Source organism: Rhea americana, unplaced genomic scaffold (assembly GCF_003343005.1).
Source record: "Rhea americana isolate MKP2758 unplaced genomic scaffold, rheAme1 scaffold_265, whole genome shotgun sequence".
Lineage (NCBI taxonomy): Eukaryota > Metazoa > Chordata > Aves > Rheiformes > Rheidae > Rhea > Rhea americana.
Window position 1 is genome coordinate 130,804 of NW_028186385.1, and position 14,606 is coordinate 145,409.

At 38.0% G+C, this 14,606-nt stretch overlaps 1 protein-coding gene across 1 annotated transcript; it reads left to right on the top strand.

The window, feature by feature from the left end:
• The first annotated feature begins 3,881 nt into the window (after positions 1-3,881).
• On the top strand, positions 3,882-7,548 carry LOC146594247 (potassium channel subfamily K member 12-like). The gene is made up of 2 exons (XM_085307821.1): positions 3,882-4,813; positions 7,500-7,548. The coding sequence occupies exons 1-2, from the start codon at positions 3,882-3,884 to the stop codon at positions 7,546-7,548; spliced, it is 981 nt and encodes a 326-aa protein (XP_085163947.1).
• The last annotated feature ends 7,058 nt before the right edge of the window (positions 7,549-14,606 follow it).

Consider the following 14,606-nt stretch of genomic DNA (forward strand, 5'->3'; position numbering starts at 1 on the left):
TCCAAGAATTCAAAATAAAATTTAAAAATAATAAAAAAAGCAAGGGGTGAGCATTACCAAACTTGTGATCTTCCTGATAGCTCTAGAGACAGTTGAGGTAAGCAGAAAATTGGTTATCTGCTCAAGGACATTTCCACTAATCAAGACTCTAGCCCCATGCCTTCCTCCCTTCTATCCCTCTTGTGGTGTACCCACCCATTTCCAGAGCAGGAGTCCATCTCTACRAATCATGAACTTTTACTGACTGCATTTCCCCACTCTAGTACCTCAACCCTATATCCTCCACTTCCTCCTACTGCATAGCTCTGCATCCAGCTCCTGCCTTACCGTCCAAGTTCATCCTATTCTTCTCTTGCCAGAAGCAGAAATATTAATCTTGAATGAGTTCCTGAGTGTACTTAGCCCACACTTGGAAACTCCTTTCAACATGCAACTACTTGTTTCAACAATAGATACTTTATTTTTTTACTACTTTTTACTAATACTTAGACATATAGAAAGCTCTCACAGAAGCATGCGCTTGTGCCGTTGGCCTCAATGGGAATCCCACGGGCTGTCCCCAGCCTACAGAGACAGGCATGTGGCAACCCTTTTGGTGTGAGTGTGAAGCAGGGGCCAGTAAAATTACAAAGTTCAAAAGATAGCAGCCATTTTCTTCTGTTTTGCAAATAGAACAACTAACTAGTCTTGTCTCATTATCTTGGTAGTGAATAACCTATACTGTTCCTGTTTTGTTTAATACAGTTCTCTTATATTTCTGTTGCCCTATAGCCAAGTAAGGAGGACCAGATCAGATACCAAGCTGATGAACATGGTACAGATGGCTAGAATAACAGATAGCCACCTACAGAAAAAAAAAAAAAAGCAAGTGCAATGAGAAGCAAACCACAGGCACATAAGTCTTTCAAGTGTGTCCAGTTGCACTCTCTCTTGTATCTATTACCAATTTAAATAAGCAAATCAAAAACCCCCAAAGCTGAATAGTAACTACAAGACCTATCATGCAAATCAGGATGAGGGACTTATTAATTAATGCTGGCRCTTACCCATGAGAGGCTACTGAAGRATAAGAGTTACCTGAGAGTTTTTATCAGCTCATCTCTACTAATTTTATTTGTTTGGGGAGAGGAAGTATTAAGCACTTGAAATTAATGCTGCTATAGAGCTCGTATCTGAAGTGCTAGGTTGGAGTGGCGCAGAATTAGCATGAGGTTGATTGAAATACTGAATCCTAGTGTCTGAGCCACACAAAATCAAGGTACCTATAAAATACGTATTAGCACCATGCAAAATGCACAGCACCTTTCTGCTTCTTTCTGTGTGCTAAATCAGAAGCACAGACAGCTCTGAATGAATTTATTTCATCCAGGGATCATGACATATTTAGCCTTGAGAATAGACTGAACTCAAATGTACCAGGACTAACTCCTCGCGATACCAGTGGTGTCAAAGAGATAAACACAGATAATGAAGGAAGACCCTGTATGAAGAGTACATGAGTGCACTTCTCTTGGCTAGCTGTTGAAGGAGTCTTACTTTGCAGATTATATGCAAGTCTTAGCTCTCTTGTTGTAGTGGTGTGCTTCACCTTGCATCRCTGACATTCTGAATTTTGGTAAAATGTGCTTCAGGAATCTCAATTAAACAAACTGTCGAAATACAAAACTTCACCACCTCCCATGCATGATCACTAGGAAATTCTAAAAAGCAGATTTACAGCTTGATCTAAACTGTCACTATCATTTTTGAATTAATAAATGTGTTTAGCAATATGTGTTACAATAAACCCATTTATTTTGATTGTGATGTTCACACGCTTACACTRAAACACAAGTTTAAATGCTTTGCTGACGAAGCATGGGCTAACAGATGCCAGCTCTGTAATTAGTTGGCCCTGTATTCCTAGCTGGCAACTGCAACCAACTTCCTTATTTCTGAGGACCAGGCAGTAACRGATATTGATTGTCAGTGAGAAGGCTCCTCCAAGTAGCAAAACTGATTCAAATAACAGCTTCCTCCCACAGTCAAGAAACTGAAAAGAGCATCCCATCCAGCCATATTAGGTCTGGGACCTGCAAGGTAGACTTGGTGGAATCTACTCAGAAAATAGTCTATTAACATGAGAAAATGGAGAGCCCATGGGCCCCCAAAACAACATCTAATTACCTCATTTTTTTTATTCTCTGGTAATATTCTGCAAACATGTCATTTTCTTTTATGGAAAAGATTATTTTTCTACTGTGAAGGTATTAATGATGCAATAGAGCCTGAATTACTGGAACAGAGATGTCTCTGAGCACAGAGAATCTATTGGGAAAGCAGGAACATCTCTTTCCTCACACACCTTCCTTTAGTTGAGAGGCACGTTTCAAAGTTTACTTGTCAACCATTTAATTTCTTTTATCAACAAATGCAAAGTTTTGTATCGATGAAATATGAGTATATATATACACACACACACACACACACACACATAGAATTATATTTCACAGAAAATGCAGCCATTACAAAAATCAATAGAGTTCAAGCAGCAATGTCAACCCATTGTATATGGGAAATATTTTTCTGTTTCTATTTAAAGGTGCATCATCATAATAAAGTGGATATAATGATTTCRGTATGATAACATTATCCATTAAATGTAGCTCTTTTTTCTTTCCTAGCAAAAATTCTACTGATGTGGTCTGATGTTGATATTTWCTTCTCTATATATACATATATAATATATTCCTTGCTCACTATTTTCATAAAACAGTGAGGTAAAGAAATTCTAGCATATGGATTTTGGCAAACCATTCATTTTGATTATATCTGGTTATTTGTTCATGGGACATGATCAATCACTTCAGACCCGTCAGCTCAGTTTTTGACTGAATCGCCAAGTATTTTTAAAAAGAATAGCTGTAGCAAGGACAATACCTACAGAATTAAGTTTCTGAAGAATATTCCTGAGATGATAYGTGAAATAAGTGTTATTCATTTTTATTAAAAACTGATAAATATCAACACATAACATGGAGAAAACTTACCATACTTATTTGAAAAAAATAAGATAACTTTTGCTGTTATTTAAGCATCTATAGCTACAAGCCATTACTGCTTATATTTAAAATAATGTGTATGAGTAACATCAAAACATACTTCATGTAAAGAAGAGGTGAATAATGTTGCTTCTGGATCTTTCCAGAGTTTGTACACTCTGATTTTTCTATTTAACCTTGTAGCAGTGGTCTACATTGCTCTAATTATCAGGCTGCAAAGTCCTAGTGTTCCCAGTCTGACACACGGCTCTGCAGCGTGGGTATCTTGCCACTGACTTAAACGGGGCCATGGCTTTTCTTCTGCTCCATTATTAATAAATCAGGTGGGCTAATCAGAGTTGATATTTGGTTAAAACTTTAAAGTGATGTTATTTTTTAAATAATATTCAGGCTTTGGGGAGGTTGTTGTTACACAAACTGAAATCCCTATCGTCTCAGAGGGGTAGAATACCACGGTAACAGTGAGGCTACACTGATTGACTGCTTGTGAATAGAGTACTTAAACTTTTCAATATGCCGTGTCAGTTCGTATGAGTAGACACAAGGAAATGGCCTCTTTACCTGCTCTTGCCACCAAGAAGTTTGGGCTTAAGAAGGATTTCCACACAAATTTGCAGAGTTGTGCCAAATACCATAGTGTTACTCTGTTAATACACTGCCTTTCATCTCTGCAAGACCTTTTTGCTCCCTCTTGAATTCTAGTCATCTTGTTGCCCTTTGTGTCATTTGTCATTCTTTACAAAACTTGGTTTCAGGCTGGCCTAAGCTGACGTAGAAATAGCACTCTTTCTTTTGTCTGGTGAAATGGGACCTATGATAAGAGTTTATACGGGAACGACTATGCTATTAATGTTACCCATTTATCTCCATGCTTCTGCAGGTTTTGGAATGACCACACCAGCAACCGTGGCTGGAAAAGCATTCCTCATTGTTTACGGTCTTTTTGGGTGCGCTGGGACTATTCTTTTCTTCAACCTCTTCTTGGAGCGTATTATCTCTCTCCTGGCTTTTATCATGAAGGCTTGCCATGAGAGACAGCTGCGAAGAAGTGGTCTCCTACCTCCCAACTTCCAAAGGGGGTCAGCTATCTCTGGGGTTGGCAGCCTTGTCGGGTGGAAGCCATCCGTTTATCATGTGATGCTGATCCTAGGAATTTTTGCTATCACACTTTCTTGCTGTGCCTCAGCAATGTACACAGCAGTGGAAGGATGGAACTACATTGACTCCTTGTACTACTGCTTTGTCACCTTTAGCACCATCGGCTTTGGAGATTTGGTAAGCAGCCAAAATGCTGTATACCAAAATCAGGGATTATATAGATTCGGAAACTTCATATTTATATTAATGGGGGTATGTTGCATATACTCTCTTTTTAATGTAATCTCAATTGTAATCAAGCAAATTTTGAACTGGGTGTTGAAAAAATTTGAATGCAGATGTTGCCCAAAGTGCCATAAATCAAGTGCCCGCCTTGGACGTCGCAATGCCATTACCCCAGGAGCTCGCCTACGTCGACATAACATCTCTGTGGACGCTGATGGACAATACGACAGTGACACCGAAGGGAGGAGGCTTTCTGGAGAGATGATCTCTATGAGGGAGCTCACGGCATCGAATAAAGTCTCTCTGGCCATTCTGCAAAAGCAGTTGTCTGAGACAGCCAATGGCTACCCAAGGAACGTTTGCATCAATACAAGACAAAATGGTTTCTCTGCAGGGGTGGGTGCTCTAGCCATCATGAACAATAGATTGGCAGAAACAAGTGATTCTAGGTAGAGTTTTTGAAATTCTCTTCTATTTCTTATTGTTTCTTTAATAAAAATAAAATGGTGATTAGGGTGGAATTATCACCATAAACTCCTGGAAAGTCTTAACTTCAGAGACAGACTTGGTATTCATTGGAACTTTAGCAGTTTAGTTTCTGGGTTTTTTAATGAGTTTTCTCTAATATGCAGTAACATCTTAACCATAACATTACAATTTTCCCTATAGCAGGTGTAGGAAAGACATTGTACAGAACTTGATGCAGTTTTAGAAGGATAGTGTGCATAGTTAAGATGGTGTCTAAAACAACATATTCTTTTTCAGAAAATAGCCTGAACCAAACTCTGGGTTAAAGTGCATTCCGGGCAAGTTCAGTTCCAGATTCAAGCTTGAAGGCTTAGGGCCAGCTAAACCAGTATCTCTCAGTTTGGTGACAGGTGGATCTGTCCCTGAACTTTGTACTTAATGCTCTTCACCAGCTCCTCAGTCCAGGCCTTTATATAACATACATGTAGGTGACTGCAATTACACCATCTTCAGGGTGATTCTGATTGTTCACTTGATTAATACTACTGATCTCAATGGTAGAAGATCAAATTGACTTAATTCCCCTGACTATGAATGATGTTTTTCAGCCAGTCTTGTCTGAAACACTACCTGTTACCTGGCTTTTAAAAGTCAGGGAGTTATCAGTTAGAACGACCATGTTAGAACATGCAAAACTATTCCTACCTGCTGAGTAACTGAAAACAGACAATTGTCAGCCTCAGTACTGACCTCATCCATTGCAAGAGAACCCAGTATTCACCTCTGATGTCAAATGTTTGTATTGCCACTGGAATGTAAGGTAAACAGTTTATTTCTTTAGTTTTTACAAGAAAATAAGCTGCTAATGTGAATATAGGCTCTATTGTCATAAATTTGCATCTTCAGCAATGTTATTGCAGAGGTTCATGCAAACATTTTCTTTGCAGTTCTTGACAGCCCCTAACACAGTACTTGTTTTGAACAAATCTGACAGTGAAGCTTACAGGAAAGAACATTGCTTCAGAACTCCCCCAGAAGCCAACTTCTTCCAAAATGTTGATACCCAGTCATAATTTGGTCCATGCTACTGTGTTAAATTGTATTTACTCTGTGTTAGTGCAAACTGCTTAAAAAAAAACAAAACATCTTTAAATAGAGCTGCTCTAAGTGTCTAGTTTAGCTTGACAAATGACTGCAGAGGAATTTCTGCAGATCTCTTTCAGAAATATTTGCAAAGCTCTAGGTCATTTCTCTAAACTATCTGTAGTATGCTATTCCTTTAATTCTGCGAAGATAGTAAAAAGGCTTCAGCTGATTTTAGCAAGAAACAATCCAAGCTTGAAGTCTGAGAAACCACGGTGGCCTATTCTTGCAAACTGCTTGGCTAGTAAGAGGCAAGGTCATGACAATTAGGTTGATTGCTGAATAAATTGAAAAAGCTGGAATATTGGAAATGTTTGAAAAATATTTCCATGAAGTTTCATACAGATATTTTGTTGTTTTGTTGTGCATAGGTTTGGGATCTCCACCATTTTGGTTTTCTTTAAATCTGTAGAAGTGCAAAATGTTTTGGAATTTAACCTTGAAAAATTAACTTTTGACAGCCTGAGGTTTTGCACACCTGAGACTGCCAGCTGAAGTGTAACAGTGATTATATCTTTTGTCTAAAGGAAAGGGAATTGGAGCAGTAGATAAAACATCATGCAAGGATCTATATCATACTGTAAATGCAGTCACCCCTTTATCAAGATACGTGTGGCAAAAAATGCTCAGTAATGTATGTGATCTGGATCTACGATACAGAATCATAATTAATAGTTGGAGACAGCATTCAGGCAGCATTCATCTGGCCAGAGCTTCCTTTCTGGCAGAAAGACCCCCCTAAATGCACTCGCCTGCTTGAGTGCACTCACTGTCTCAAAGTCTACATTTTAGTAGACTCCACCTTCTTCCAGAGGTGGTGGAGAAGTAGGTAAAGGTCAAAGTGGTGGTGATTGATCCCAAATTAAAGTCCACTGAAGATTTAGTTTAAACTGGATCTATAGGTCTAGGTCCTGGTCTGCGAAAGACTCAGTTCAGGAAAGCTGCTTCCAGAGCTGCAGGGACCGTCACTGGAAACAGACAGCAGAGGCAGGGTGCTGAAAGAACTGAAGATTTTCCTTCTTCTCCTTGGGAATACCCCAAGGGGTAAAATCTATTTATTATTATTTATGATAATAAATTATTATTAATAATAATAATTATTATTAGACAGGCTCTATCCCAAAGGACTCAGAGTTTAAACAGATAGGACTCCAAAACACAGCAGAATTATTTAGGTTCGGTAGCTAGGCACTAAGATTTATTCATTTTACTCATAAAAACAAATTATGTTAACATTCTGTGTTCTCGAGAACTATATTTTTGTGATAACATTTACAAAATACGGGGTTTTATTTTTTCAGTAAGATTTTTTAAAGGATAATTATTAATAACTATCCTTCAGGACTTGTTTAAATATTTGTAAATTGTTTTCAAACTACCTATATTATTCCTGCGTGCAAAATGTGAAGAAGTAATATGAAATCGTACATACCTCTGCTGATATTTCTGTACTTTTTCTGAGTCAACACTGAGGCAGTTTAAATGTTTCTGATTCTTCTTGTCTTCATCTGATCTGGATTCTATACTGGACCCAAGGCAGTACCATCGCAAGACTCTCTGCAGTTCCTATTGACTTCAGTAGGAGTTGGATTGGCTCCCAGAGCTGGGTTCTCCAAGGGATTTGGGCCTCTGGTTGCTACTCTATGCACTTATGTCTGACATTTCATTACTCCCAAGATCCTTGAAAAACTCCATTCTGCTGCTTCTTAATCTTAGAGGCGTGCAAAGAAAGTACATGCCCAAATTTCTACCAGCAAAGTCTGCTCAAAGCCACTGTTCCTTGTAGTCCAAATATCGCCAGATGCTGACACCCCTCAGTCACGTGGACCCCTGTCTTGTACTTAAGCCCATAAAGATTTATGGAGCCTTGTAGCTCAGCAAGCCCAGTTTATTGGGGATTTCAGAGCATGCTACTGAATTAGGTCTCACTGGAGAGCTTCTGACAAGGAGTGGCCTTACAGTTCCCTCATATTCATATTCGGTGGCCAAAGTATTTTTCAGGGATGCATGAAAACCGACTCCAAATCTCTATTTATCTGCCTAATAGCATGGCTTGGACACCTGTCATCTGTGTGCATAAGTGCACTAGCTGAGAGGAAATAGGCGATTCTGGGATCAGTTTTTCTCAGTCCTGCCTGCCCTTTCTTTAGCTTTTTTATGGCAACTTCTCAATGAGTTTGCAAGACTTGGACACCTAATTCTTCCTTTTTATTGCATATGGTCCAACTCAGGATTCCCCAAGGCGGTTGGTTCCATTTATGAATTAAACCCTAACCTTGCACCAGTTGCATCAAATGCAATTCCTGCTGATACTCCATTTTCACAGACAAAGCGAACACCTGGACACAGACTGAAGCACAAGAAACACAGAAGGAAATGGAAGGAACAGAGTAGAAAAATGAAAGCACACTGCACTAGATTGTACTTTCTTTTCAGGTAACTTGGGAGTTACATTACATTCTCAGTATGTTTTTTTACAAGGTTTTATTTTTGGCCAGCCTTGTAAAACTAATTTCCATTTAAAAAATGCAAAAACTTAGGATCAAAAAGTTTCTCCTCCCTAATATATGCTCTTAATATATGCTCTTCTGCATCACAGTGCAAAGTAGCAGCAGTGACTCCTGGCTGATCCAGACCCAGCCATCACAGTTGTCTGATGGGCAGTCATACAGGCAGTTCAGGGTGGGTAACTCAGATTCTGTGCTCAAAATTAGTCTTTTGCTATTTGAGCCTGAGAAGTACATTCATGAGCATCAGAAAAGTACAGTACTTAGGACTTCCTTTGAGCCAGCACCTAACGAGAGAAACGACTGCACAGTAAGGAGCTGCTCAGACCTCCAGCAAGAAGGGAGAAAAGACTGTAACCTAACCCATGCACTAATATCTTGCTGATGAGAATTAAAATGTAACTGCAAAATAACAACAAAGACCAAATTCAACAGAAGTATTTTCCTTCTCCTGCAGAAATGCTCAGAAAAGAGCATTTACCACCTTCCTGTGAAACCTGTAGTGTTTCCTTGCTKCAGGTGGCTTCAAAAAGTCACCAAATTTATTTATTAGTATTTGTCTTTCCCTGTGTGTCTCAAACAAAGCTTAGAGTCACATTGACATATCACTAGATTGAGTTTATTTTTTTTCTCCATCTGAAAATAAATTTGAAGATTTCTGCAAAAAAAAACATATTGCATTTTATTTCCTTGAAATGTAAAGCATGTCCTTCAGGCAATATAAATGTTCAAGTAAGTCATCTTATTGACCTCAGTAACAAATGGAAGTTTTTGAAGGACAAGGCTCTAGTTTGTCTTCCTCTAGAGGAAGCATTTCATAAGTAAGTCCCATCAATGGTAACAAGAATTACAAATGTACTTCAGGAAGTAATTGGAGGCAGCGCAGCAGAAGATAGAATTAAAGTGGAAAAAAGAAGGTCTATTATAAAGGATATTTATGCCTCTGATATGTGCATGCTAATTGATAACCTAATTGCCAATGTTTTGCAGACAAATTTATTGGGGAAACCCAAGAGAGGTATAAGGATCRTTTTAAAGTGCTTGGTAAACACCCCATTGCTATGCTCTGGTTATGCAGAGATGCGTGGTGATGCTGCCTGTCAGTTTAGTATATTGCCCCAGCACAGCTTTAGGCCTCAAATTTGGCCTTAATCTCTTCTCCTCTCTAGGGTTCTGTGGGTGAAAATTTGGCTATGTTAGGACCATTTACATCTATTTCTGTCATCTTTTCATTTGTTACTAAAAGGAGAACCTAAGCAACAGCAGAGGCCATATAGCCAGGCATATGGTAGAGGTTGGATATAAGCCCAATTGCTTGTATGGGACTAATTTACAATTATATAGAAATTATCTGTCGCACTGAGACAATTCTCACTTTTTTGTGTTTTCATAACCTTTTAATTTGAAAAAATATTCAGTAAATAGTTATTCTGATCAATGTTCAAACACAGTTTAAACAAAATCATGCTTTGGGTGATGTTGATTGTCAGCATACAGAAAATCTATGGATATGGCTCTAACGGCTTCTGCCCTAATTAGATTATTAATGTGCCTTTCCAATCCAACACACATTTTCAATGCTATATTTAAATAATACAATTAATGTTATGTTACATAATGAATTCAGTTAGGGCCTATTAATACTTGACTTACAAAGATAACTAATTAAGTGTAAACTGCACATTTTACAACTACTATGTAATTTATTTTTTGTGAATACTTCCACATTTGAGCTTACATTCTGCTTTTGTGAATATTCATCCTAGGAAAACAGAAGCATTAAATTATCTATGGAAAATGCATGAAAATTTGGCCAATTCTACAAGATTTTACTCATATGCATATTAACATATGCACAGTAAATGTTTCATTATGCATCATAAATATGCTATGTAGCAACAGCACAGAGATCATGCTACTTCCAGTCTACATCGCCACAGTCAGAAGGCAGCTACCAATAAAGACATATGCCTTTTTTCTTACTCTTCTTATTTACTAAATGGTTAACTTCTGCCCTTTAATTAGAATATACCTTTAAGCCAGGAAAAGTGCCAGTTCCAGAAGTATTACATAGCCAAAAATAGGTCTAGGGTCAAATCAAAACTGGTGTCCTCAGCTCTCAGGAACTGAAATGGTATGATTTTGCTTTGAAGGAGTAATGCGCCTGCAGTATATAGCAACTTGAAGCCTTCATATCTATCACATTAACGCCTTCCTTAGGAAAGGAAAGATACTGTAATTATGAATACAGTTTATAGCAGGGTACCCAGCAGTTTAGCAATTTAGTTTGAGAATAAAAATATAGACTTTTATCAAGGTATATCAAGAAAGAGGCCTTCTACCATCTGTTGATCCCTTTTCATTTCCAAAGCCTTCAGCTATTCACACTTCTGATTTTTCTGCTGTCTGTATTATGATGATGCCATAACACAGTTGTCCCCAGAAGAATGAAAAGTGTGAGGAAAGGGAAAGACTTGGAAGTATTTTCCAGCAAATCCAGCAAAAACCAAAGACTTGTTTTACTATAGACAGATGCATGTGCATTATGCCGGTGTCGTAAAACGATGAGAAAACACCACAGCCCATAGCAGCTCAAGTTGCATCACGGCTCATTGACCTCCTATGGAACATTAAGAAAAGTATTTAGTGGCGTATGAAGGGAAGAAACAGAGAACACACACTTACATGTGCTGTCTGTGCTTCATTCAAGAGGTGAACACTGTCAAGGCCTGATTTGCAAATGTATCACCAGGCATACTACTAAAAAGGCAGCCAAACCAATATATTACAGAGATGGGCATTATTTAGCCCAGCTGAGATTTCCATACCCAGGTTCCACCATCATCCCTGTGCCTCTGTCATGCCTCCGCTAGCCAGCTCACAAGCCTAGAGTGAACGCRAGGAAACCCTGGGCATGGTGATTTAGGTGGATTTTAAATTGTGCAAGTCTTAGTCCATGTGTTTTCAGGATTAGGCTTTAAAGCAGCTGATGCTTTATCAAGCCTTCTAAGAAATATAAATATGATATTCTAAYAATCTCTTTGTACTTCACAGACTGTAAGATTACTTTTTAAAGCCAGTGAGCCAATGCTTTTATAATACAGTAAATAAATTGAAAAGAATCACTGATACTTCTGACACATGCAATYCAAACACCAAGTATTTGCTTGATGGATCTCATTTCCTAGTTTTTACATTATTGGATCAACGTTATTCCCTGCAAGTAAAATATGTCYGGAAAATTTTTGCTTATAGTAGTATCTGTAGGCTGTACAGGCAATGCAGGACTTCAGTTCTAATTTTACTGTAAACTTCAGTATTTGAAAGCACAACATCCGAAAAATGTTATTTTTAATGGAGATATTGCTTATATACAAAATAAATAACATGATTGCTTTACATATAGACACACTACTTTTAACTCACTAGCATACTACYTTGTTGTAGACTTCTTGCAAAAATTTTAGGAAAATATAGAAAAACTTGAATGACATAAAAATATATCTGCTCAAAAGTATTTCTATTTAATTTCAATTTCTTTTTAAAGGGCACAGCTTGGTAGAAATCTTTAACTGAGCTAGCATTATTATCTCCCATTATGAACATCAGAAGAATTTTGCTTCTGCAGTTAGGTTTACTTTTTTGGTATTTATTTACTTTGCATTTCAGTCAGTGTGAATTAAAAAAGGAATGATCAGTTCTGTGCTGGCTTCTGGTTGGTACCACTTTTCTCTTTTATATACGTTGCAAGCTGCTGAAGTATTGGCTTGACCAGCAAGCATCCCCAGATATACTTAGGAGAAACAGCAAAACCAGACACTTTTCTGAGTACTTTTTGTTAATTTAAATTCTAACTTTTTATTATGATGTGATTGTTGGAATTAGTAGACTGAAGATTCTTACTTAACATTAATTCAATGAAGGATGCTAAAGACATAGTTTTATATAAAGTCATTCCTATTTTATTTGCTATTTTATCTAACTTGTATAAATTTTTATAAGAAAAAAAGAAGGATGTAAAGTCCATTTGAAAAATGCCTTATACCATACATTCATTCTTATGAATAAAACTTCTAAAGGGAATAAAATAGAGCATACCGAATTGCTGTAAGCATAATTATATTTACAAACATTCAAAACTTGAGTATTTTTACCTGTTTGGCAACTACCAAATAATGGCATGGTAATGAAATTCTAATTTGGCCAAATAAACATAAATAATAAAATACCACATTCAATTAACCTCTTCTACAAAAAGATCAGTAGTAAAAAGTTGCCACATCAGGCATAATTTACTGACTCATGATATACAAATGTGTTATTTGCAGATTAGTTCAGATGTGGAAGTTTAGACTGGTACTTAGGTTATTCAAGCAGCTTGATTAGGTGGCTGTGTGCTAAGGGGCAATTCATGTCCCTGTGCCTCAGGGCACGGTTTGCTGTCTCCTCAGGATGCTGCAACATCTAAAGACCATCCTCATCTTCCCCTGCCTCACCTCTAACTCCTGTCCCTGCCCTTGCTTCAGGTCTGGCTCTTGTCCAGCCACAGGATGAGTTAGTGTAATAGGCTAGCTGGTGGAATAAAATAACAAAAAAAAAAAAAAAAAAAAAAAAAAACTTTAGTCAGCTCATCGTACAGTGACAGACTTGACAGACAGTGCAAGGGGAAGGAGATCATGGTCAGAAACAGCAGCAGGAGCAAGGCTGCCCTTTGCGATGGCCGCACACAGTCACAACAGAGCAAAGGCAATGTACATCTACACCCTCCTTCACCCCGTCTCTGAAATGGGAGAGGTAACTTCCTTCAAGGTCATCATATGAAAAGCATTTGAAAAGAATGAGACATTTGATATTGGCATTTTCCACTTTTTGGCAGAAGAAAGCTGATGCAATTAAAGGAAATTTTTATTCAAATTGCCAAGATGTAAAGAACTAGAGAAAGGCAAAAGGAAAAAAGAAATTTTATTCAGTCATTATTGAGAAACATAGCAAAATACTATACATGTTGTAGCCTATTCTAGATTGTTTCCGGCTATCCTTGAGCCCTGCATGTTCCTAAAACTGGAATGTTTTGAGTCACAGAGCAGCTATTGGCTCATTTTACATTCAGCCTCTGCACCAGGAAAGCCATAATGCTGGAATCCTACTTTGCTAGTATGATGAATGGAAAGACTTTTTCTGGCTTTCTCTGTGATGATAGCACATATAAATATTACAAGATGAATCAATTACCAAGTCTGGTTTTATTTGCTAAGAGGTCTAWAGTTATCTTTAACCAGTGAAACTTGAAGAATAGTCTTATCACCATACATTTACAAAGAAACAACAAAGTAAGTGGTGCTCTGAACAGGTGCTAAAAAATACAGTTGGGCCCAAAACCTCTGAAATATGATACAAAATCATAAGCATTACTTTTTCATGCTTAGTTGTACTCTGTGGCAAGCTAGACCTATTTCTTGAGGGAAAGCCTCTGCTCCTGGCAGCACTGGGATGGTAAAGACTCACATTTTCTTCTTCTGTATGAAAGCAAAATACATTTGGGGACATACGTAGTCTGAACAAGACCTACCTGAATAGGATGTGTTGGACTGAGGTAAAAGCAGTTTTAAGAACTCCTGTGGTTCGGGACCATGAATACTGGTCCAGCCTCCAACACAAAATAGATCTGCTGGAGGGCTTCTGTATTTTGCAGGGACAAGCTGAATGTCATGGCAACCTGCAGCAGCCTCTTCTGGCCAAGCCTCTCCAGCAGAGGGGCCAGGAGGCAGCGTGGGATTCATCTCACTGCCATCCACCGATTTGTGGCCAACGAATGTACTGCCAGTAAACTGGTGCAAATCATCAGCAATGCGGTCATAATCCTGGCTTTTTAATGGGCTAAAAACATCATAAAATAGAAAGATCATTTTCTATTTTAATTATTAAAAAGGGTGTTGCCTGTTATTCACAGCCTACACGCAAGATGTCATGGTTTTCAGTTTTCCTGTGCTGATCATTCAGTCCATTTGCATTGACCTTCAGTTGCCTTGCTAATTCTGTCAAAGACCCGCCTGGATGATTACCCAAACATGCCTTGTTATTGCTTGATAGTTTTGCCAAAAAAAAAAAAAATCAAAAAACAAAA